The sequence below is a fragment of the Protopterus annectens genome, chromosome 5.part0 (assembly GCF_019279795.1).
Source record: "Protopterus annectens isolate FY-2018-M chromosome 5.part0, PAN1.0, whole genome shotgun sequence".
Taxonomy (NCBI): domain Eukaryota; kingdom Metazoa; phylum Chordata; order Ceratodontiformes; family Protopteridae; genus Protopterus; species Protopterus annectens.
In genome coordinates this window covers 1851030858-1851056633 of record NC_056735.1, presented here as the reverse complement: position 1 = coordinate 1851056633, position 25776 = coordinate 1851030858, and the positions used below count along the sequence as shown (strand labels likewise).

The following is a 25776-nucleotide window of genomic DNA, read 5'->3' as shown; positions in this document are numbered from 1 at the left end:
AATAAGGAGGGAAATCCTGAATGTCTTCAGCCGAAGACTCTGAGTAATCTGAAGAATGCTCCAATCCTTCCACCTCTGGCTCCACCCTAGGCCTCTTATCTGGAGGGGGCATAGAACCCCTGATTAAGGTAATCAAATCCTCTGCCATTTTTAGCATATGCTTCTTAGGTACAGAACCTGCAGAACTAGGGCTGACGCCAGAGGAAGACAAACCAGGCCTGACCTTGGAAGGTACCTTAGAGACAGAAGTAGAAGGCCTTACCACCTTATGCAAAGAAGGGACTACAGAGACCTGAGAGGCCCCTTCAGCCTGACCCGACTCCTGAGAGGCCACATCCTGCAAAATTAAAGGCTCCCCCTGAGACTCAGCTGAAACCTCGGCTGGATCCACAGATTCCACCGTAGTTTCTAAAGAACCGGCGTCCGTAACGGACGACTCATCCTGCTTGGACTTTAACGATTTTTCCTTACACTTCTTAGCGGTAGCGGGCGTCGGAGGAACCGACGGCATATTGTAGTTACACCGCTTACCGAAGACAAGCCTAGCACAATCTAACCTGCGTTTAATGGTGCGCTTATTAAATCTAGCACAAAAGCGACACCCGACTACGCCGTGCACAGGCCCCAAGCAAGGAATACAGAGAGAGTGGTAATCCCTATGAGGTATCTGTTTCCCACAAGAAATACAATTATTCACTTTTTCTGACATCCGGATTTAACTGAGGCAAGAAAAGACAAAAATATTCCCCAACGGGGTACTTAGCCCAACTTGGTTTTCGGTCTGAAACTCAGAATACGAAAATTTCAGGACGCCGAACGGCACTTGCAAACGCTGCTTCTGCTTCGGACCATGCGGCAAGAAAGACTGAGGATATGGCGTCGGTCATGCGCTTTAGTACCACGGCGTACTGACGTCAGATCTGAGTGACCATGACCGACGCCAGCCTAACACTTTGGTATTCGGACCGACCGAGGACAGCGGACTACCCACAGGTTATGACTGCAGCAATGTGAGATGAAGAACATCAGAAAATACACCCCTGGGATCCCATCTGTGTCCCTGCTGGACAGGGGACACAGGTGCTGACTTGGGGGAAATTCTTGGCTAGCCTTATAAGGGCCTCCGGGCCAATAGCCTAGTATCATCCTATGAACCTATGATAATAAGGACAGAGTAGTCACTACAATAAAAAGTTATTGTTCCCACCTATTATACATTCAAAAAACTGTCATGTACATTTCCAACTTTTGTCTTACATGCTCAAAATAATGTCTGCCAGGCTGATCTTTTATATAGTTGTTTATTTTCATCTCTATTTGAATTTATGGCACATTTTTAAGACTTTCTTTTATAATGAAAACCTCAAAATAAAAAACTAAATACATTTTCAGAACACCCCATCCCCTATTACCTTAGGGCAAACCTATGTACATTTTCAACAAATAAAGGTTAACCCTCCAGACTGGAACACCTGTCTGAAACAAACAGCTGCATCCACAGGCATTACCTAATCAAAAATGAAGGTTACCCATGCTAAAGCTCATTACAGTCTAGGTTTCCATTTACACTGACTGATGAAAAACATTAACTTTTAGCCATAAGAAAAAGTGCATTGGCTACCTTTAAATAAAAATAAATCATGAACTGTTCTATTAAATGCATTAAATAATTAAGCCAGCTGTGGAGGCTGCGATCTGTTAAGCACTTCTCATAATTTCAATTTTTATTTTTCAATGAGCTGCTTGCAACTGTAGATTTAAATTTTGCATTTCCTTAGCAAAGACTGCTCCGAGCTCTCAAGATTAACTGATTACACATGCAGACAGGTTGTGCCCATGTAAACGTAGACAGCAATGAGGAAAAACAGCTACTTTACAGATGCATAAAGGAACCTTTATAAATTTCACTCAGAACAGAATGCACAAAATTCCCCTGGCCAACTGCCTTGAGCTACAGAATTTTTGTCCCACTGAAATTATTTTCCAATGAAAAAAAAAACAAGTTACTATATTTGCAGAAACAAGAAATTTAGTATTTTTCATGGCTTTCATCATTCCGCTTATCGGTTAAGCTCATTTGCTTAAAAAATAAAACACTTGTTTATAGTGTGCAGCAATCTTGGAAATCCATGAGCCCTCAGTCTTGCCCACTGTCTGTAAGAGGAATGTCTTTTGACAGAGCAATAAGTAAACCAAAAGGTTAAAAGGCTCTCAATGAAAAAAAAAAAAACAGCATAGGCAAACTAAATTATTTTATCCTGGATACACTTTTGAAAGCAGGGTTCAAAAACTTGTAGCAAACCACATAATCTGCTATTAGCCTTTTGAAGAATATCTAATTTTTCTGACACAGAGTGCACACTGTCTACTATTCTTCCAAGATGAACAGACTGCATCCATCTGATGTCACCAATGCCCCTTTACAAGTCCAGTAAAAGAGAAAGCCAATATACTTCAGTCAAAGTAGAAGAAAAACAAATCCAAAGGTTCTGAGCCATTTCTACAGTATTCACAGTGATGTGTGCCATGTCCTCTCAGTATGTACTCAACAGCCTGAACATTGTGAGGAAGAGGAACACAAATGAAGTTAACATTCAGGGCTCTATGAACATACAGCTGTATAAGAAGCAAGACTTGGAGAGGTGTGAACACACCTGAACCATGAGCAACAAGTTTTTCAACAAAAAGGAAAGAGAAAAAACACTTTTACTTTGCTTCTGCTTAAATATGTTAAGTTGAAATTAGAGTGACCTGTTTGGTGATGCTTTTTCTACTTCTCTGTTTCTTTCCATGTTTTAGCCCAAAAAAAAATATCTGTTTGCATTTTTCAGTTTGTTGTGGAACTTTAGCCTTCTAGCTTCATTGGCAGTTTGTGGGAAGACTGCGTAAATACATTATACTGCACTTCTGTTCCCATAATTAGAATTAGTTGTAAAAGCTAGCTGTTTGTATTATAAATCTTGTCTGGGACCTTAGTCTTGTAGATTCATTTGTAGTTGTGGCAGAACTGTGAACTACTGCCCGATTTGAGCCTCATTTAGTCATTTATTACTGCATTTTTCCATAAGCAGTGTTACTGGTGAATGTCTGCATAGTCTGGTGCCTTGACACAAAATGGTGGAATGTCTTCACCTCCCTACTACCAATGCAAATGTAGTTCACACATGTGGACACTTCAGAATGCGAAATGGGTGAAACTGTAAAAATGTAAAACGTCTATGATTTCATTAAGAATAAACCTCCACACAAAGTATTTCAAGAGGTTAGTAACTGATTTTCGCTTTGCAGCTAATAGCACAATATTAGCCACACTACATAAAGCCCTGGTAAGAAGAAGTGCATAAGATAAATGCTGCCTGAATGTGTAGTATATATATATATATATATATATATATATATATATATATATATATATATATATACACATTATATATAGAATACACACACATATATATATATATACATACATACATACATACACGCAGACACACACACACACACACACACACAATTTTATATATATATATATATGGGTCTACTTCTAATGACCGAAACACCGATTCCGACAGGAAATAACCGACGAACGACCGACAACGCGGTTGACCGACACGCTCGAATCCCGACAGACGGAAGACCGACAAGGGGAATGTGTAAGCGCGACCTGGTAAGTATGCGATAGTGAGGGATTTAGGAGTAGGGAGCGGACAGGTAAGTGTGCAATACCCAGGGATGTAGGGTTAGGGTGTGTGATAGGTGAGTGTGCGGTAGTGTCGGAGCTTGGGGTTGGTGTGTAAGTGAGTTAGGGTTAGGGTGCAGGTAGGGAGAGTGTGCGGTAGTGTCGGAGCTTGGGGTTCGGGGTGTGTAAGTGAGTTAGGGTTAGGGTGCAGGTAGGGAGAGTGTGCGGTAGTGTCGGACCTTAGGGTTAGGGTTTGGGTTAGGGCTAGTGGATATGTGTTGTAGTGTACTGTGTTGTTTACGTGTAGTGTGTCGGTGTTATGGTGTTCGGTGTTTCGCGTTGTCGGGTTTGTGTGTTGTCGGTTTTCTGGCGTCGGTTATTTCCCTGTCGGCGAATCGGTGTTTCGGTCATTAGAAGTAGACCCATATATATATATATATATATATATATATATATATTACACACACACACACACACACACACACACACACACACACACACACACACACACATGTGCATGTGTATAAATATGGGTGCATATATTTTCATCAAGGAGTGTTCTTGGCAGGGGATACAGCCCTTCCAGATGATAAAAAAATAGATGTTTGAAAAGTACCAGCTTTTTAGAGATTGCAGTGCAGTGAGGATTATGGAATATGCCCTTTCCCCACTGTAGTGTGATATCAGAGTTGAAATATATCATTAACAGGGGGTGTGAGGGGTGCAGGGGGACTTGCCACCTGCAAAAACAACTGTTTTGTTTATTTTTTCGATCTTTTGTAGATCAGTATTTTTTGAAGTCATGATGACTTTGAAATTGACAATTTGTGCTGTCGATCTTTATGTGCGTTTATGATACAAGGGGATCTCCTTCTTACTTCCTTATTTCACACTCCACTCATTGATGTCAGTAGGCTGTGTGAGCTACTCACTTCTACTTGCAATGCTTGGAATGCCACCAGAAATGTCATCATTGCTACAGTTATTTTAAAACTGATTCTTTAAATGTTGGACAACTGTTCACTTATGATGCGAGTAATGTATAATGACCAAAGAAGAACCATCACATAGACTTCAGATTCAGCTATTTGCACTTGATCTTTAAGTACTCTTCTCACCTATTGTTTTCCACATTTCCATAATACTGACGGTCACCCAGCAAACAGTATTGCTCTCGAATAAACCTCCTTTAGTACATATTGTCTCCTGTTCATTTTTCCAGAGCTTCCATTTACTTGGCACCCCTACCAAACTCTGTGAGGGTCCGGAATTAATCCTGTTCTGCCCTTTGCAGATAAGGGTCTTATTTAAATCATAAAACACTTCAGTTAACTGTTTTAGAGTGCTACTGCTTTATTTTTACTTTACTTATTGATTTTGTACAGGTCCCTGATATCTTAAATTGCCTTGTCCAGGTAGTTTGTTTAAATTGTTTTTGCCAAAGCATCACACTCTTAAGCAATCTTTTTTGTGCTTTTACATTAAGAGGACTGGGACAGTCCATCTAATGGCAGTATGTGGTGGCCTAGTTTATATCAGTTGGTAAACACAGACATAAACTGTAAGGCAGTGACTTAGTTGTTTGTTGTTGAATTGCATTTTTAGAGTTCTTTTTGCTGTTCTTTTACATTAGGAAGACCAGGATCATCTTTTGTGGAAGATGGTGCTTGCCAGGTCTTAATGTGTTGGGGAGCACTTCAGGAAAGCTCAAAGTGTATCTGTTCATTGGCCAGATGGCACAGGAGTTCATTTCCAGCTTTTGCCCATTTGTTACTATTTAGGCCTGTTTGCATAGCTCTGTGCTCATAAGTAGGGTTATGGCATCCAGGTCCAAAGAAGTTTTTAGTAACAGTTTATTCGACACTTAACCAACCCATCATTGAGTGTAATGCCTCCGTCCCTTTGACATGCACCTGACAAGGCATATGCAAAACTTAAAATGCCCACAAAGGTTCCTCACCAGGAGAGTCCATGGTATTAACAAGTTGTCCTACACAGGTCACCTTAAAGACCTATCTCCATGCTCAGTCTCCTACAGGTTACTGACATTTAATCTATACCTGGTATATAAGGCATCCTCAGATCCAGCCCTGATGGTTCATTTGTTGTTGTGTCTTTCGGCTTTTCCTGGTTAGGGGTCACCACAGTGGAACTCCGGTCCGCTAATGATTGGCAGTAGATTTTTACATGCTGAGTTGCCGGCCCTGACGCACAACCTTCAACGAAGGTACGCCCATTCATGCATGTCTCCACACAGAAGACGCTCTAGCTGAGAATCGAACAGGACGTCTTACTGTGAGGCGACAATGCTACCGCAGCACCACCACCGCAGTTGGTTCATTTGTACATTTACAAAATGAACAGCCCTTGAACCACTAGATCTACACATTTAAACTTTACCTGTGACATAAATAGAACAGGATGATATGTGGCTCGAAGGAGCCCCATGCTATGGAATAGGCTTCCCATCCACGGGAAGCAGAGTTCATCCCTGACACAATTTGAATGTAACCTTGATCATTGGATGGGAAATCATAAATTCACCCAGGTTTGGCTATCCTCCTGTTTGAGAGTGTACAAGCATATAAAAAATATTAAAATTTCATTCTGTTTACAGGACCTGAACAAATGGCCATAAATTAATTTATCCCTGAATAAGTGAACTATATCCCTACAATGACTCATAAATTAAGGTAAGCCAGGCAAACTGACATCTGGGAGGTACACTATAGTAAAATGCAAAGTAAGAAAGCAAACTGGTCTTCATTAGCTTTAAGTATCAAGCAAAGATGTTAAACAAAATCTGTCAGAGAGGAATGATGGCTTGCACTGAAGCTGACCTGCAGAAATAATAACTAAAGATGTATGATCAGTATAAAATAAGTAGGAGGCAGATGGCAAGCAGAAATGAAGACAGCAGACCTTCAATGCATTCAAAATGTTGTTATAAAAAGTCTGTTGACTGAACACAATATTTTTTCCTATCTTGATCCAATTTTTCACATTCCTACCTGTGTGTGGCATTAACTACGTTGCTTAGTATAGTTAGGCACTGAACAGCACTTAACTTTACTGAGGTCCAGGTCATTTCATTGATCGAAACTCAAATGGTTGAGCCCATTTGACTAAAAACTTATTTCACTGAAAATTCATTTGACTGAAAACTCATTGAAAAGTGTAAAAGTCTATAGAAAGCATCTGATGGCATAATTGCTTACCATAGGAATTATTATGGAAGCGAGTCTAGCAAAGTATGCATGGACTGCAATGGTCTGCATCATGCTGTATTCCCAGATTTGCAAATGATAGTTTTTTTGCTCCAGCACTGATTCACTGTGTGGTGTTTTTTTCTTTTCCCTGAGGTTATGCGAACATGGAGTTAGTATATGTAAGTAAGGGGGGGGCAAAGCCCTCCACATGGGGGAATGGGGGGCTTACTCCCTGCAAAAACATTTTTCATAGGGTATTTGTTGTGAAGTAAGTTTTCAATTAAATGTGTTTTTAGTCAAATTAATTTTCAATAAAATGAGTTTTTGATGAATTGGCTTGACTATTTGAGTTTCGATTAGATGAACTTTCAATAAAATGACATGGACCCCTTTACTGACCATGCATCTTCAGCTACTACTGCTGCAGTTCAACTCCACTGCAAGCCAAAATGCAGCATCAATGAAGCTTGCTTTACTCTCTCCTGAGATGTCAGAGAATCAGTTATATCTTCTCGAAGTTTTTTGGCTACTGCACAGGCAACTTCACTGCAGAATACTTAAGTTGTCGCACCTCATTTGTATTACAATTATTCCTTACAATATACACAGTGTTATTAACTCTTTGGCATTTGAATTTCCTGTTACAAACTTTTACTCAGCCAGCACTCTACACAGATGACAAACTTTTACTCAGCCAGCACTCTACACAGATGATATACAGACAATTATGCTGATTATCTTACCCCTAAGTAGTATGGAGGCATCGACTTCAAATAATTTTCAAACAACTGCCGCCACTTTAAATCTGGCTTCAGATTATGTACTTTGAACAAATCATCTGAAAGATAAGGAATTATATAGATTATAAAGTATATAACAGCACTCAAAATATTTCACTAAAGTTGTGCAAGAAACAAAAGCAGTAAGAACATAAACATTAGTATCCAAAAGATTTCAGACTTTCTAACACTATCAAGTTTCATCTTGTATGCTTCCATTTAGGCAACCCAGTCTTGCACCTCTTTCTCTTAGATCACGAACAGCAAATATATATAGACTTTCAAAATCAGGTAGTTACTATGTTAGGAGAATAGCAAGTCAATATTATCAGTCAACATTCATCAAAATAACTGTTGTTGCATTATTCTTTCTGAGATATGGATTCAAGGAATATGTGGATTATACTTACAAAAAAATGAGTTATATTCCAACTGATGTGAACACTTGCTATGTTACATGGGTTCTCTACTCCTGGCCTTAAGACTATCACTGTAAAAGTCTTTCAACAAAAGGGAGCCAATCAGAGTATGATCCTGTGAGCTACCAGCAACTTCCCTTATGAACATCATCCAAGGGCTTCCAGTTCCAGTGATGGAGTGGGTTGCAGGATTTAATATCTGTCCTGAAAACAAAGCTTGACATCAGCCCCCAAAAAAGTACTTTAATATCAGCCAAACACACCAAAAATGATACTAAAGAAAATTTAAATTATTTCCCAAACAGGGTTACCAGACAAGGGCAACCACAACGATCCATCTGTCAACCAATCAGACAGTATAACGGCATAGCAAGATAAAGCCCTAACTATGGCCCAGGTAACCAAAAAGTGATTAGTGACTTGGGTACCAGATGGAGCACTGACTATTCTGGAGGGGGAGTGCTGGTGACTGGAGATTTCAGTCTTTAAGTACTAGTGGAGGGCAGGTGTCAGACAGGTTTGGTATGTGGGATGGTCAAGAAGATTTGACCAGCCTAAGATGAAGGGATAGGGGAGTGGTAAGTGAAAGACCACCTCTAATCAAGTTTTTAGTTGAGTCTAGAACAGAAGCTGCTGTTAAAACATGGATAATTACTAGGGCATATAAAACATTCTATGATAACTGTAAGAATCAATCAGAGGAGATGGGAAAAGATTGGGAATAGACCCTATGTTCATAGATTCAAAAGAGGTTACTAGGCTAATGACCCTAAAGCCCTTAAAAGCCTAGTCATATTTATTTCAAGTTGCCCTAACTGTCGGTGGTTAGGTGAGTTAAGTTCACCAAGGTAAGGGTCTATGGTATTTAATGCCGACTTCCTCTGTCCAGGAGGGACATTGGCACCACCCCAGGAGTGAATGTGAGGTCACCCATCCATTACTGTAGGTTGCATGTGAAGAGGGTCAGGGAGAGGCTCTGTTTCATGTGAACTGGAAGCTTGTTCCAGAGAAGAGGCAGCCTCTGGGAGATGTAGCTCTCTCTCTAACATGACCCTTTCATGTCAGAGGCTAGGTTAAGACCCTCCTGCAGTTTGATTTATGAATGTGTGGCATTCCCATTAGGGTCAGGTCAGAGACTGCCCTGTAAGCCAGGCACGGGTCACCCCTTAGCAACCTGTAAGAAACAGAATACAGTGACAGGGCTTTCAGTCTTTCCGCGCAAGACTTGTTTTGTGTACCATGTAATTTCTTGGTGAGAAACCTCTGTGTTCTCTCCAACTGCTGCAGGTGTCTGGTAAGGTACTTGCAAAAAGGAGTACTGTACTCAATTATTGGTCTAAGGGCCGATTATAATAGAATTATAACATCCTTGGATCTAGATGCATTGCCTTTATTCATAAGATATGCCACATAGAAGGATTTTCTTACTACTGTGGATCTGTGGATATGTGATGGACAAAGTTTAGACTGTTATCAACCTGAGTACCCAGATCACATACACTGGGTTTACACTTGGGGGGGGGGGTGCTGTCTATAATGTAATTAGCAGCTATGTCAGCTTTCCCAAAGGGAATAGTGGATTTTTTTTTTTTATTTAGCTTTAGATCAGTGGCTTTGGCACCAATCATTTGTCTGTAGTATATTAAAATCATTGGGGGACTCAATGGTTGCTCCCAGTTTGCAATTTTCAGCGTATTTGGTCAGCCATAGGCTGTCCAAGTTTACCTGGACTTCCGAGAAGTAAATTCGAACAGTAAGGGGCCAAGCACAGAACCCTGTGGTACGCCACTGGTGACTGGTCTTTTGCTAGAGGTGAAGTCACCCACTTTGACAATATCTGTCTTGTTGGGGAGCCAGCTGGCTACCCATTTGATAATGTAGGGGTTAATCCCCAATTAGGAGAGTTTTTCTACAATACCTGAGTGGGGGATAGTGTAAAAAGTCTTGGTTAGGTCAAGATAGGTGGGATCAACTGTCTTTCCCTCATCTAGCACCTTGGTGACTTTCTCAAAGAAGTCAACCATGTTTAAAAGGCATGGTCAACTTTTAAAAAATCTGAACTGGGTTGGGTCCACACTTTGGAGATTACCTATGTCCTTGTTAATAAGGTCCATAACGATTCTTTCCACTGCTTGCAGATGAGGCTACTCAAGCTTATGAGCCTATAATTCCCAGAGTCGGCTGATGGCCCCCCTTTGTGCATAGGGATTACTGATGCTGTCCTCCACTCTGCAGGAACATAGCCAGTTCTCAGGCTGTGGTTGAACAGGGATCCAAGTGGGTCTGCTAGGTCATGTTTTAAGTTGTATAAAAGGCAACCTGGGATGTTGCTTGCTCCCACTGATGCTATGTTTCTGGCCTTGGAGAGAGCCAAGATGACATGATCTCCTGAGATAATAGGCTGAGGAATGGTGACAGGTATACTTTGGGGGAGGACTGCTGGCGGGGACAGGGGCTGACGTTTTCTCAAAATCTGCCAACTAGCAGGTTTGTTATTATGTCTAGTTGAGTATGCGTGGTACCATCCACAACCACTTCAGCACATAGCTGGGTATTTCCTTTTAGATTCCAGATGTAGTTAAAGAATGTCCTGTGATTATACTTAGCTAGGGAAGCTATTTTTGCTTCATAATTAGGTTTGGAGGACTTGACAAGATAAACTTAATAAGTAAGTACGCGGTAGTTCATAGGTAAATATTAGGCTAACTGCCTTAAAGGGCCATTTTAAGCCTATTCAATAACCTCAGGTCAGAATCAAACCCTGTACCTTGTGTTCATGAGGTGAATATGTTAACCATTATGCCAAACACTCAACTATGTCACCTAAGGGATTGCCAAATGCAAACAGATAGGACACAGATAATCAAAACTGGGAAGTTACCGCCACAAAGAGTGCATTCACCAGTGTTTGTTATCTACTTTTCTGAAGTAAAAGCCAATACCAAAGGGCTCTGGCTGACTAAGTTTGCAGATGACTGTAGGTTAGGAGCAGACCCTGAATCCTCAAATGACTTGGCCATCCTGCAGGAAGGTTTGTCTCAAATAAATAACTGGTATTAAAACCATGGCCTGAAACTAAATGCTAACAAATGCATTACTGTATCCTTTGGGAAGTCATCTACCCTAGGGAACTATCTCATTGACAATACTCCCCTTAGGGCTGACCCAGATATTTGGGAACGTATGTGACAAGTAACCTAAGTTTTGGTCAATATGTGTCTATTGTTGCAAGAAAGTCCTTTCATATTACATAGCTTATAAACAAAGTAATTGTGTATAGATCAAGGGATGTAATTGCTCCCTATACTCAAGTCTTCATTAGGCCAGTTATTAAATATAATGCCCCTTTGGCGTATATCTGTCCAGACACATGCAACAGCTGGAATGGCCACAGAGATACCTTCCTAAAAGGATGCAAGACCTAAACAACATGTCCTACATGGACCGACTTAAAGCCCTGTCACAATACTCTGTATCCTACAGACTGTTAAAAAGGTGACCTGTGTCTGGCTTACAAGGCAGCCTCCATCCCATTACTGATGGATTTGCTGCACATCAGCAAATCAAACAACATTAGAAATACTCTGTCTAGGGATCCTGATCTCTTCTGCAACATTGACAGAATAGTTTGAAGAGATGGTTATATTTGGCAGAGGATATTGCTGCTGTGAAACAGACACCCCATCCACATAAAACAAACTATTACCATAAAGTCCATTTTCAAGCGCAACTTCGATCTGTGGTTGGGAAACAGAAAATCTAGCCCGAAACTCCCCTGTACTACTAATGGATAGACTAAGCTCCTAAATGCTTTATCCCTTGCATGGGTCCCCTTCTTACTGGGGGGTAATACATAATTACTGACCATGGGATGGTTAAGGCTAATCTATACCCAAATGAGATGAGTTATTTTGAGAACAAAAAGGGAAATTGTCTAGGCTTAAAATCCTCCGCAGGGCAGCTAGTCTAGTACTTACCTATGAACCTATGGAAAAGCAGTCTACAAAAGAACAATAGAAGTACATTTGCTTGGCCCACAAGTATGCAGCTAAGTCCAAAATGTTTAGGATTTTTGGTTACATATTTTTATACTCAAGAGTAGACTTCAAATAATCCTTCCTCAGGTAAAAAGCAAATGCTGGATGTGTGATGGAAAAGAGAAATAGATCACTAGGAATATGTTTTTTGGGAGTGTGATGATTGGCAGATTTTAAAACTACACTACAAAGTATTTGTCAGAAATATTGGGGGAGCAAATTGCCATAACTAAAGGAATGATTCTATTGCGCTGGGACACAGGATCTAAATTGCCTAGACATAGTAAGGCCTTATTAAGTTTAATACTATTGGCTGCCAAAAAAGCAATTACTAGAAAGTAGAAATCAAAATCTAAACTAACCATAATTGAAGTATTGAATATTGTTTATTTATTCTTACTTGTAGTGTGGTGTACATTCAACTTAGTTGTGGTGTGGTGTGGTTCTGCCCGCTTCGCTCATCTCCCTCCCCCAAATTCCACACACCCTAAGTATCCTCAAATTTATACTTTCACCTCGTTGTCTGGTCACTCCCACAGCCCCCTCCCACCACCATAACTTGTGCTCTCACCCTTTCACTCTTCCCACCTTGTCACCAATCTTCCTCCCTTCCCCACCCACTTTGGGCTGCCTCCTCTGTGGCTTGCCTCTCTCACACTTAACTCTTTCACTCCCTGGCACACCTACTATCTCCTCATGTACTCACTATTTCCACCCCTCGATACTGTTCCTTCCCTCACACTGCTTATTTCTAGCCACCACCCTCCCCTAGTATATTTCTTTATATTTTTCCCTATAACTCTTCCCCTCCTTTTCCATCACAGAATGCTATCTCTACTGCTATTTCTCCCACTTCTAATCTCAATAGCACTAAGCACTTCCTACCTCACTCAGCTCCATATCTTCCGCTCTTCCCCCATCTTTCCCTTTCCAAGACCACTTCCAACATATAGCCAACCTCCACCGACTATTGCTGCCTCTCTCTTCTGTCTTTCCCCCTTTCACGGTCGTAAATTTAAACTCATGGTCTACCCTGTGCTCTTATTCCTAAGCCCAAACTCAAGTACCCCACATCCCTTACTGACCACCCTCACAGTTTCCATCTTGTCTTTGCTCTTCTGGTTACTGGTGATACCCATCCTAATCCCGGTCCCTCCCCTCTTTCCACCCCCCTCCACCTTCATCTGCTGTCCCCCTAAAAACATCCTCAAATATCTCCAGCCTCAAACATCCCTCTACCTCTGCAATGAACATCCAAAGCCTAAACAACAAAATGTCTGAACTTCACTCATGGTTGGCCCAACATAAACCTCACATCCTGGTCCTATCAGAAACCTGGCTAAAACCTCATATAAATTTCTTCCACCTCAATACAATATCTATAGGTCTGATAGGACACCCAAAAAAGGTGGCGGAAGGGCTACCTTGTACTCTGTCTCACTTACGCTAACACCTATAGACATTACCCTGCCTAGTTTCTACCCAGCTGAACTATTGCTCTTACGGATTGCCACATCAATAACTATACGAAGTTTGCTATTGCCTCTATCTATATCCCTCGGGTAAAATATCCCTATCCTTGGACATATACTCACCTGGATAAACACCTCCATCCACTATGAAACCAACATTCTTGGAGATGTTAATATAGATTGGAACTCCCTTACTGGTGACTCTCCCCAACATTTCATAAGCCTGTATGGATTCTCACAACTGATTACTACCCCTACCCACACTACAGTAAAAATGCTGCTGGTTCCACAATTGACTGGATCTTGACCAACTCTCCAAACTACTGTAACCCTTCTACCTTCCCTGACTCTGTTAGTGACCATTCTCCCATCTCTATCTTAAGGCACTCTCCTCATCTCTCAAAGTCCCATCTCTACATAGATTGAAGGAAACTGACTAACGTTTCCCTGAAACCTTTAACTATAGACTCTCTACCATCAACTGATCTTTCCTAAAAACTCTCCTACTCAATGATGCTGTTACTAAATTCAACTACATTTTCCTCGATGTCCTAAACTCTCTTGGCCCCATCTCGCAAAATCAGAATCAAATCTAATTTTGCACCCTAGCTTTCCAAAGCCACTCATGCTTTGATCCATGAAAGAGATGCTCTATGGAAAAAAAATGGCAAACCATTAAAACTCCCACCTTTCTCCATTCCAAGGCTGTAAGCAACTCAGAAATCATGTAAAAAACATATTTTGGATAAACGCCAATATTTCACTAAATTTCAAAGCTCTCACCCAAATGACCCCAAAATTTCTGGAGTACTATCAACTCCCTGCTCCACACTGGTTCACCTACCATCCCTAACCCTTTCTTATCACTCTTCCTCTGAAACTGCAGACTTACTCAACAGACAGCATCTCTAAACTCCTGTCCTCTGGTAACTCTGTTCATCCCAACTCTTCTGTGTCACCCTCACCTCCCCCCTAAACGTCTATGCTCCTCTGTCTCTCAGCCTTTTACCTTGCGACCTGTTTCTACTAAATACAACAAATCCCTGCTTCTTAAACTGTAACCATGCTCTCCCTCCACTGATAAACTCCCTCAATTTCTGTAAATTGCTGCTGACTCTATTGCATACCCTGTATCTATCTTAATCAACCGCTCCATTCAGAAATCTACTGTACTGGAAATATGGAAATCCTTCTATACCACTCCTTTGCACTAAGGTGGCAACTCTGTTGAACCCTCTAAATACAGACCAATCGCTATTCTCTCACCGCTCTCTAAGATCCTTGAAAAATATATACATACTCAACTACTGTCCTATCTCATCCATGAAAATGTCCTCACCCCCTCGCAACATGGTTTCTGCCCTAAACAAAGTACCTTGACTGCCTTACTATCCTTTACTCAAAAGGTTGCAGAAGCTAGGGACAACAACCTCCTCATCTCCTGTCTATTCCTTGATCTCTCTAAAGCCTTTGACATGGTCTCTCATTCCATCCTACTTAGCAAACTCTAAGACCTAAACCTCTCTCCTTCTACACCTGGCTGGTTCCAGTCCTACCTTACTGGCAGAAAACAAGCTGTTAGATGGCAGCAGGCTTTCTCACCCTTCCTTGCTGTTCAAACAGGAGTACCCCAAGGCTCCATACTTGGACCACTCCTTTTCAACATTTTCACCAACAACCTACATTCATCCTGCAGCCTCTCATCTGTAATACAATACACAGATGCCTCTACTCTCTTATCTATCTCCAATACTATCGCCGAACTACACACACTAACACAGAATTCCTTTATCTCTGTTGAAAAATAGCTCAGAAATAATCAACTAATCCTTAATCCTAAGAAAACTCATCTCCTTCTTTTCATACCTCAGACACTCTCTCACCTTAAGTCCAATTTTTCTCTTTCCTCCCTAGATGGCACCACTATCTCCCCTGCCTCACACACCAAACTCCTTGAAGTAATAATTGATGAATGACTGAAATTTGACTTGCACATACAACAGGCCATCAAAAGAAAAAAACACCAAAAACTTGGGACTATTTTATAGGAACAAAAAAGTCCTCACTACTGCCACTAAATGCACTCTTGCGCAGGCATTTCTCTTACCTAGTCTTCCATATGCTTGCCTCATCCTTACCAATATCGAAACTACCTCAATGCAGAAACTGGAACAAACATACAACAGAATTGCCAGATTTATTCTAAACCAACCACTCTCTTCACATCACTGCCTCTCACTAAACAAACTTCAGTGGCTGGAATTTCCGCACCTACAATCGCAACTCCACACTACCTTTTTCCGTACTCAACAACCCCTTTGTCTGCCCTACTCTTACCTCCCATGTTACTCTCTACCCCACCCCCCCAGCCTCTCTGGACTGCTGATCAGCATCTTCTCTCAGTTTATAAACCCAAAAAGAATATTGGCAAACTACTTTACAAACACTCTGTCTCACTAAATTGAAACAAACTCCCTCTCCATATTAGATCCAACCTTTCCTTTCCCTGCTTTAAAAAGGAGCTTAAATCCCACCTACAAAACTTGAACTTATGCCATTGCCTTGACCACAAAAGTAGGCTTAGTCTGACCTACTGTATAACCTGTTGCATGTCCTAACTTTCTTTCTCTGTTCGTAACTTCTGCTTAAACTAACCTCCTAAACCCTCAGCTCTACTACTATAGCCCTACTATAGCTCCCTCCTTTCTCCACACTATTTATCTCCCCCCACTTTGTATCAATGTCTATACATACATTGCCCTTCTTTTGAACAACGATTATCTTTTTGTTTTTACTCTCGTATGTAGTAAATTTTAGACCACTGCTATTAGTGTAACCCTTAATATTCAATTTTTTTTCTTTTGTTTTTCTCTTTATAATTAATTTCATACTTGCACTGTTTTTAATATTTTTTGTTCTGCATTTTTATCTTTGCTTATGTTTTCTGGGACACTTTCCCCTTGGGTCTCCACTGAAAATGGGTTGCTTACTATCAATGCAATGCAAATAGCTAATAACCTCTTCTTTTTACAATTTTGTATTGTGATTGTTTTTTAATATTTGTATATTGTCACTTTATCTTTACTTATGTTTGCTGGGGCTTTTCCCCTTGGGTCTCCACTGAAAATGGGTTTGCTTGCAAACTCAGTTGGACTAACCCGGTTAACAAATGTGAAATAAATAAATAAAAATAAATACATTTATGTCACATTTGTTAACCAGGTTGGTCCAACTGAGCAAAAGCACATCTTCTGTGGAGACCAGAGGAGAAAAGCTCTAACAATATTTTTTTTTTACATAATGATACAAATTAGGGAATTCATTACATAAAGTGTAGCAAAAAAAAAAAAAATAATACAGCATAATTGTAAACATATACAGAGATATCATAGAAAAATCTTGAAAACACGATTTGAGAACAAGTACAAGGAGGAGTATGTAATTTGCAGAAATTTTTGTGATCAAGTATATTTGGCCAAGCCAGAGAATGGTCAGGTAGGATCCCGACAGGGATAGGGAATATTGTTAATGAGATGGAAGAACTACAAGTGTGATCTTTAGAAAATGAAAGAAGCATAGAAATAAATAGAGCTGTGGGAGCAGTACATGCAAAGTAACATTTATCAGGAGGAGTGAAGTTTAAGAAAAGACAGGTATTGAGCAATATATGTAATGTTAGAGTGTATGACAAGTTGTAATAAAGAAAGAAAATATATGCAATGAATAATGCATAAAATATTCTGGTTGTTTTTCTTTTTTGTTAAGATACGAGTGCCTATATCGTAAGTGATAACTTAATAAAGATGTTTTAAAAAAAAAAAGTTTTGGCCAACCTGGGGCTGGTAGTCTCTCAGGCTACACCTCTTTGCTTGCCCAATCTGAAAGCATGGCATTAGCATACATGGATTATGTCTTGAGGGAAAAAAGCCCTGTTGCAGTGGTATGCATATATGATGTTACTGCCTCTGGATTGACTCTGTGCCTCCTTACTACCAATGGTAGCCTCAGCCAGTAATACTGGTCAGAATATGGTATCTCAATCCCCTTTCCTCTTATCAGGCAGAAGCCATGGGACAGAGTTAAGCCGAAGGATGCCAGAAGTACCCACATTTTCAGAAGACTGACTAGATAAAGAAAAGACTAAAACCTGTGTAATCCTTGCCAGAGTAAAAACATGTAATGTCTTCAGGAACTTTCAGCAAACAATACACATTGGAATCCATGGGATACAATCTATAATTGTTGAAAATGAAGCTCAGATTGCACTGCTGAAAACAGCAGCCTCTTACTTTGACGTGTAGCTACACCTTCAAGAAGTACAGACTCCACCTTTCTTACAGCTCATATTCAGAAACTGCAGTGAATTCTTAAAACAAATGGTACAGCTACAGGAGGATGTTGGCAATATGGCCATATCTTAAAAGCAGTCAGATATCCTTGGGGGTATAAGGTTACCTTTCACACCAAAGCCATTAGCAAAAGAATGCATGCAAAAGACAATCTGCTCCTTTCTGGTGCTGATATGTAAGCAATCAAATATGCTACCGGCTAATGTGCCTGCATACTAACTCGAAGGCCTACGCTATCTAAAGGTGACCTCCCCACCAGTAAGCTTAAAAGAAAAAAATAAATAAATAAAGGCTTATCTCTAATATTTATAAGACAGCTATCCAAAATAAATAAAACATTCTTATGTTAAATACACACCGCCTATATACATCTTAAATCAGGGGACCAAACCCAAAGGCAGTACTTGGGAAGGAGGTCAGGAGTCCCTCCTGCTGTAGTGATCTTTCTACTGCACTGCTTTATTAAGTACCCTCACAACTGCATTTGGTTCACCATAAGGATCACTACTACAAGTAATTCATAAAGTAAATGGGAAAGTACAAAGCAGTGTAATAGTATCTAACCCAGACTCCTGTGAATGGCCTAAAAATGCACAAAAAATCTGCAATGACCAATCTACCCTCCTCCTAGACAAGGCGCAGGGAGGGGTAAACTTGGAGAAAGTGGCTGTAGACAGATTTTCCTGCCTCAATGTTAAATTTGGTGACCTGTAGGTGATTTTGGGTGCTAGATCTTAAAGTTCTAGTAGAGGTGTGAGGGGTGAATTAGATGTAGAGCTGGGATTTTCTCTGAGTGGTTTAATATTTTGTGCACTAGTGAGAGCTGATTGCTTTGAAATATTAGTGGGAGTTCTAACCAGTTAAGTTTGATGAGACACTCACAGTGATGAGTTCTATGGGATGAGCCTGTAGCAAATCTTGCTATCTTATTGTTTACATCAGTTTTGCAAAGATTAGTGAGCACAGGGGAGGCACAGAGTAATGTAGATAGTAGGTGTGTCCTTGCTATTGTTATTTTTTGAATGGTTTGAGAGACAGTGTTTGTTTCGATAGAGTAGTCATAGTTTTTTGTGAACTTTCTTTATAGTTTGGGCAATGTGTAAATCAAATCTAAAGTCGTTGTCTATTTCCACACCAAGCAGCTTGGTGTGATTGGTAGGGGTAATAGTGGTATTGTTGTTGGAGGTGATAGTACAGCAGTCAGTGAGGGGAAGGGATCTGTGGGAGCAAAACAGGATTAATTTAGTTCTGGATGGGTTACGAATGAGCTGTTGGTTGGTGAAGCAAGTTTCAGCTAGAGAGAAGGATTCTTGTGTTTGGGAGAGGAGGGGATCGTGTGGGGGGGGGCTGCACATATAATAGTGGTGTCATCTGGATATTGCACTATAAAGGCTGTGGGTGTGGTGGATGGGAGTTAGTTGGTGAACAGTGTGAATAGTAAAGGACCTAAGATGGAGCCTTGAGGGACCCCTAGGGAAACAGGCAGCAAGAAGGATATTTGGTTTTGACACTTTACTGCTTGCGGCCTACCAGACAGACAGCTCTTAAACCAAGAGATAGAAGATGAACTGAGGTTTAGGGTGGAGAGTGAGTGATGGAGTTTCATACGGTTGACCATACCAAAAGCTTTGGATAAATCTAAGAATGCAGCTGATACGATTAGTCCATTATTTCTGTGGTTGCTTACAGTGTTAGTGAATGAGGTAAGTGCAGTGGTAGTACTATGGAAGGGTCTGAAGCCATGTTGCTGTATAGATAGTTTGTTGTCTAGCAGATATTGTATCAATTGTGTGTGGATTACCCTCTCAATTATTTTTGATAAGGGGGATATAGTATAGCTATAGGTCGATAGTTACTGAGTTCGAAAGAGCTACCCCTTTATGCATTGGTATTATATGGGATATTTTCCATAAATGGGGTACTGTACATTCTGAGATGGATCTGTTAATTAGGACAGTGACAAGTTAGGCTATAGCTTCTGCGGCTAGTTGTAGATATTTAGTCGGTAGGTTGTCGGTGGCTTGTGTGTTCAGTTTGAGTTTTTGGAGAAGTTTTTGAATGGTCTTGATTGACAGTGAATGAAAGTTAAAGTGGGTGCTATTGTCTTTTGTTTCAGGAGGAGGATATGTTTTTGTTGGAGGGGGGTTATTAGGGCAAGTTTGGTTATTTGCAAGGGCTTGGACAGTTTATTTTGGCTCTACACATGTAATATCATAGTTGTCTTTATATGGCCATGGCGTGCAATCTTTTGTTTTTTGCTCTCAGCTCTTGGAAAGAATACAGGTAACTGAACAGGACTTAAGTTAATTTCTGAAAATATTGTAGCTATGCACAAGAGTTAGTTTTCACAGAAATATTATCACTGTGGAAGACTTGCTCCTCATCAATGCTTGCAGCTCAAAAATGTTTCTCTTGGAGACTAACTACTACCATAAAAGAGTCTTTCAAGCCAGATACCAGAGGCTTTCTGCATTGGCAAGTTAAAAAAAGAAGCAGGGTTAACTTCTCAAAGGGAAAGTTGAGGTCCCATGCTGGAGAAATTAGGCATTTGTGGGATCAAGGCAAGATGCTGGTTTGATACCTTTCTTCACACATCAATACATGAAACTTAGGCATATAAGATTTCCTAGTGCTAGGCCTGTTAGCTTCTGTTAAATTGTATCAAAATGATATCTTACAAGTAGTAGAGATCAGGTGCTGAAAGTTTTCCTTCTTGCTTAATGAGGAACTTGATTTGGATAGAAAAATAAATGTTTCTTTCTTTCTCTTTCTTTCTTTATTTACTTAGGAATTTGAGTTAGTTGACTGAATGAGCACTGCCTAGACCAGCAAACATATATAATGATGAGTTCTAATCTATTTCTTTAAGAACCAACTTTGGAATGAGAAGGGATGAGTAAAGGAGACCCTGACTCCATATAACACACAATGCATTTGTTCCAAATGCCATTGTGTAAGGTATTTTGCTGATTTGCTGGAGATGCAGTGATCTATCCATAGACCGTCTTACTGTTATTCATCAAGGAAAAGTCTGGAATCCATTCAAGGGCATCTAAGATGTCCATTCATAAGGAGTTTGCTAAGATTCTCTGTTGACTAGGAAGGTATAACACCTGGAAGGTGGATTCACCTTTGTTGCCAATTCACAGATCACGGCTAGTTTGCACAATAGAAGGATTCAAAGGTCATCTTGTTTATATGCCACATTCCTGTAGTGCTATTTTTATTATTTGGAACACCAGCACTATAAATTACAAAGCCAACACTTCTTTGATGCTAATGTACTTTACATTCCTCTCTATGCAGCACCTATCTTGAATTCTGTGGTGCTGAAAATGAGCTCCCCAAGCACAATCTGCAGCATCTACTGTCAACTTCTGGTCTGAGTCAAGGGGAGGAAAGTTAACCGTACTGCCTCTGTACCTTCTTGACTATTACAGGGATCAAAGGAAGAGTGTAATTCAGAGATAGAATGTTCTGGATCTAAGTTTCTTGCCAGTAAGACTCAGGCTGATATATAGCTTTGGGCTTTTAAAAATGTTCTTGCATTAAAGGTGATGAGTTGAAATTCAAAGAAAAATTTCTCTTCAAAATCTGCATCCTACCTGGTGGCGGAACACTGTAATTTTTTTTTTTTTTTTTTATATACGCAGAATAGGCACAGGAATATCTTCTCCTGTAAGAGGATTACAGTTGACTTCTGAAAATTGAGGGAGCTCCAAGGTTCTGGAAACAATCCATTGCTTGCTGCAGGCCCTACTGAAGGAAGCTCTATAAAGTACAGTTGTGTACACCTACCATAAATGTAGATGTTAGAGTGTCTTCACTGTTGCAGTCATGACTGTAGGGCTCTCCCCTGCTGGCAGGCAGCCCTCGGTCAGCCAGAATCCCAAAGTCTGGGTCCGGCGTCGGCTGTTCAACCATGCTCCCTGACGTCAGAGCGCCAGGAGTACAAAGCTGACAGCCGACGCATCTTCTCCAGTTTTTCTTGCCGCAGATGTCAGGAGTCCCAAAATGAAAAAGGTCCCGTAACCTTTGCAAATACACCTCAGAAGAATGGTGAAAAAAGGAACTACACAAAAGTAAAAATAAGAGGGGACAGGAGGGAGGAACAGACTGCAACAGTGAAGACACTCGAACATCTACATTTATGGTAGGTGTACACAACTGTACTATGTTCATCATGTTTCACTGTTGCAGTCATGACTGTAGGGTAGAATCCCAAAGCTGAAAGAAAGGGAGGAGGTCATAAAGAAGAAGGGGCGGCTAGAAGGCCCAGCAAGACTGCAGAGGCAAAGCCTGCCCTAGACTTAGAGTAGAGAGGTAGATTGTAGTGCTTAGAAAAAGTATGCACTGAACTCCAAGTTGCAGCTTCCAAAATGTCTTTGGTAAGAATTCCCCTGAGGAAGGCCGCAGAAGTGGCAGCTGCTCTGGTGGAATGAGTCCGTATACTTCCAGGGATTTGCTTTCCATGGTGTGAATAACAAAATCTGATTCCATGAGCAATCCATTTAGAAATGGTCTGTTTTGAAATGGCTTTACCTTGGGAACTTGAAGCATAAGAAACAAACAATTGTTCTGATTTTCTGATGTCCTTGGTTCTGTCCAGGTAAAAACGTAGTTGTCTGTGTACATCCAAGGAATGTAAGATCCTTTCCCCTTTATTTTGAGGAGTGGGGAAAAAGGTTGGCAAGTGGATAGTTTGATTTAAAGCCACTTTGGAAACCACCTTAGGCATGAAGGTCGGATTAGTCCTCAAAGATGCCCTGTCTTGATGAAAAATAATATAAGGTTCCACAGCCATAAGAGCTTGTAACTCTGAAACTCTCCTGGCAGAGGTTAGGGCTAACAAGATAGCTGTCTTCCAAGATAAAAACTTGATGTCAGAAGAGGCAGCAGGCTCAAAAGGAGGCAAGGTTAGTTTTTCCAAAACATAGTTGAGATCCCAAGCAGGAATGGGAGGAGATCTAGGAGGTCTTAAGTTCTTAGCTCCTCTGAGAAACTGTCTCATGAGCTGGTGGGAAAAGATGGGAGGGTCTGTATTATAATGAGCAGAAATAGCAGAGGCATGTATCTTAATGGAAGAGAAAGAGAGACCCTTATGTAAGAGATCTGTCAAGTAAAGTAAAATTAAGGTAATGTTAGGAAGAAGAGGATCAGAATCCTGAGCCTGCATCCAGGAACAAAAACTTTTCCATTTTCCTGCATAAGATTTTCTAGTGCTAGGACGTCTGGCTTCTAAAATGACACCCATAACCTGCTTGGGTAGGAAAGAAGAAATCAAAGGCCCTGGATTAACCAGGCCGCCAGGCTGAGAGTTCTGACATGAGAGTGTAGAACCTGACTCTGATGTTGGGACAGAAGGTTCGGAGACTGAGGTAAAACCCAAGGGGGCTCCAGACATAGGTTTTTTAGAGTTGGATACCAAAACTGCCGAGGCCAATTTGGAGCCAACAAGATTATCATCTTGGGCTTGTCCTGTTTTATCTTCAATAAGACCCATGGAAGAAGAGGAAGAGGCAGAAAGGCATTACCCGAGAGGTTCCTCCAACTGAATGACAGGGCATCCACTTTCCAAGCTTCTCTGTGGAAAGACCTGGTGCAAAAATTCTGTAGTTAATGATTGAGATGGGATGCAAAGAGGTCTATGTGAGGACATCCCCAGACTGCTGTTATCATCCTGAATATTTTGGTGTCCAGCATCCACTCGTGTGGATCCGAAAGGTTTCTGCTCAGACTGTCTGCCAGGAAGTTTTGTTTCCCTGGTAGAAACTGAGCTTGAAGATCCAGATTGCAAGCAAGAGCTGTGTTCCATAGATCCATGGCTAGTCTGCAAAGGGGGTAGGAATAAGATCCCCCTTGCTTGTTTATGTACCACATAACTGTGGTGTTGTCTGTCCATATTAGTAGTTGTCCTAGTTGTAAAAGATTCCTGAAGGCCAATAGAGCCTTCTGAACGACTAACATTTCCTTTAAATTGATATGCAGGTGCTTCTGATCCTTTGTCCAAAGGCCCTGCAGACAGTTGCCCTGAAAATGGGCTCCCCTAGCATAATCCGAGGTGTCCGTGGTTAGAATCTGAGTGGCAGGAGGCAGATGGAAGGGTTTCCCTTTGTTTAGAGCACATGCCCTGGACCACCAAAGAAATTCCTTTTGAAGGCAAGGAAGGACGGAGATCAGTATGTCTAAACTGTGGCAATGCTGAGACCATACACTTTTTAGGTACCACTGTATTTTCCTCATGTGTAGTCTTGCATATGGTATGAGAAGGATGCAGGAGGCCATGTAACCCAAAGCCTGCAAGAATTTCCTTGCAGATAGTTGAGTTAAAGTTGCCAAGGTTTTGAAAGTTGAAACCAGCTGTAATTGTTTTTCGGATGTCAGAAATGCCATCTGGGTTGTGGTGTTTAGAAGAGCACCCAGAAAAGTAATCTGTTGTGTTGGTGTCAAATTTGACTTTTTTATGTTTACAGAGAATCCCAGCAACTTGAGGAGGTTCTGTACAAATTCTAGATGCTGGAGTAAGACAGCCTTGCTGTCCGCCTGAATTAGACAATCGTCCAGATAAGGGTACATTTGAATTCCCTTGAGTCTGCAGTAAGCTACTACTGGAGCCAGGCATTTGGAGAAGACCCTGGGTGCAGTAGACAATCCAAAGGGCAGCGCAGACTATTGAAAGTGCCTCACTCCAGCCTTGAACCTGAGGTATTTTCTGCGATCCTGCCTGATGGGAATGTGTAAATATGCCTCTTTTAAATCCAAAGTTACCATCCATGCATATTTGGACAGCATTGGAAGTAGCTGCTGTAGAGTAAGCATCTTGAATTTCGGAATCTCTAGAAAGGTGTTCAAGACCGACAGATCCAGAATGGGTCTCCATGAGTTTTGCTTCCTGGGGACTAGAAAGAGCCTCGAGTAAAAACCTTTTCCCATCTCTGAAAGTGGAACCAGTTCTATGGCATTCATAGCCAAAAGAGCTTCCACCTGGTTTAAGGCCTCCGTCCATTGATGTTTTGGAAGGTCTGGCCATCCGCTTGGCCCTGGCAAGGTATGAAAATGGAATTTGTAACCTCTTAAAACCACATCCAAAACCCACTTGTCTTGGGTTATTTGAGTCCAATTTTGATAAAAAAGACAGAGTTTTCCTCCGAGGGGGGCTTCCAGGCAAAAAGTTCCTGTAGCCCAACAGAGGGAGTCATTGAGTTTGTTTCCTTTGAGTTTGTGACCTGTCCTCTCCTCCCCTAGGGGTGGAAGCAGTCCACTGTCTTGGTCTATAAGAAGCTTGTGTTTGAGGCCTTCCTCTGGAGCGTCTATATCTACCCCTCTGAGGCCTGTCTGAAGTGGAAAAGGACCAATTTTTTGAAGGCCACTTCCTGCTAAATCTAGGTGGCTGTACTTGTAAGAAATCTTTAACTGTTTGCATGGATTTCGCCTTATCCTCCATCTTTTTAATCACCTCTTCAGCTTTTGATCCAAACAAAACATTATGCTGAACAGGAGCATCCAATAATTTAGCCTTTACTTGTTCAGGCAAATTTTGTTCCTTTAGCCATGCATGCCTTCTAATGACTGTACCGGGGGCAGTAGCCCTACAAGAAGCCTCCAAGGCATCAAATCCACAGTGTAAACCATGCTTCCCAACTTGTTCAGTGGCATGCAATAAGTCATGTAATTCCTTATCATCTGCACAGGCAGAAATGGAAGTAAGCTTTTGTTTTAAAACAGACAAGAGAAATTGCTGGTATTTCAGCATATGAAACTGACAGTTTAAAGCCCTAATGGACAAAGTAGCAGAAGTGTACACCTTTTTGCCCCATCTTTCTAAGGATCGAGAA

The 25776-nt window shown here is 41.0% G+C and overlaps 1 protein-coding gene across 1 annotated transcript in view; it reads right to left on the bottom strand.

Annotated features, from left to right (window-relative positions):
• INTS6 (integrator complex subunit 6) overlaps positions 1-25776 on the bottom strand; it is a 1595672-nt gene that overhangs the window by 626899 nt on the left and 942997 nt on the right. Inside the window, exon 10 of the mRNA XM_044071680.1 lies at positions 7629-7723. Within this exon, the coding sequence (XP_043927615.1) occupies positions 7629-7723 (95 nt within the window). The remainder of the gene's footprint in view (positions 1-7628; positions 7724-25776) is intronic.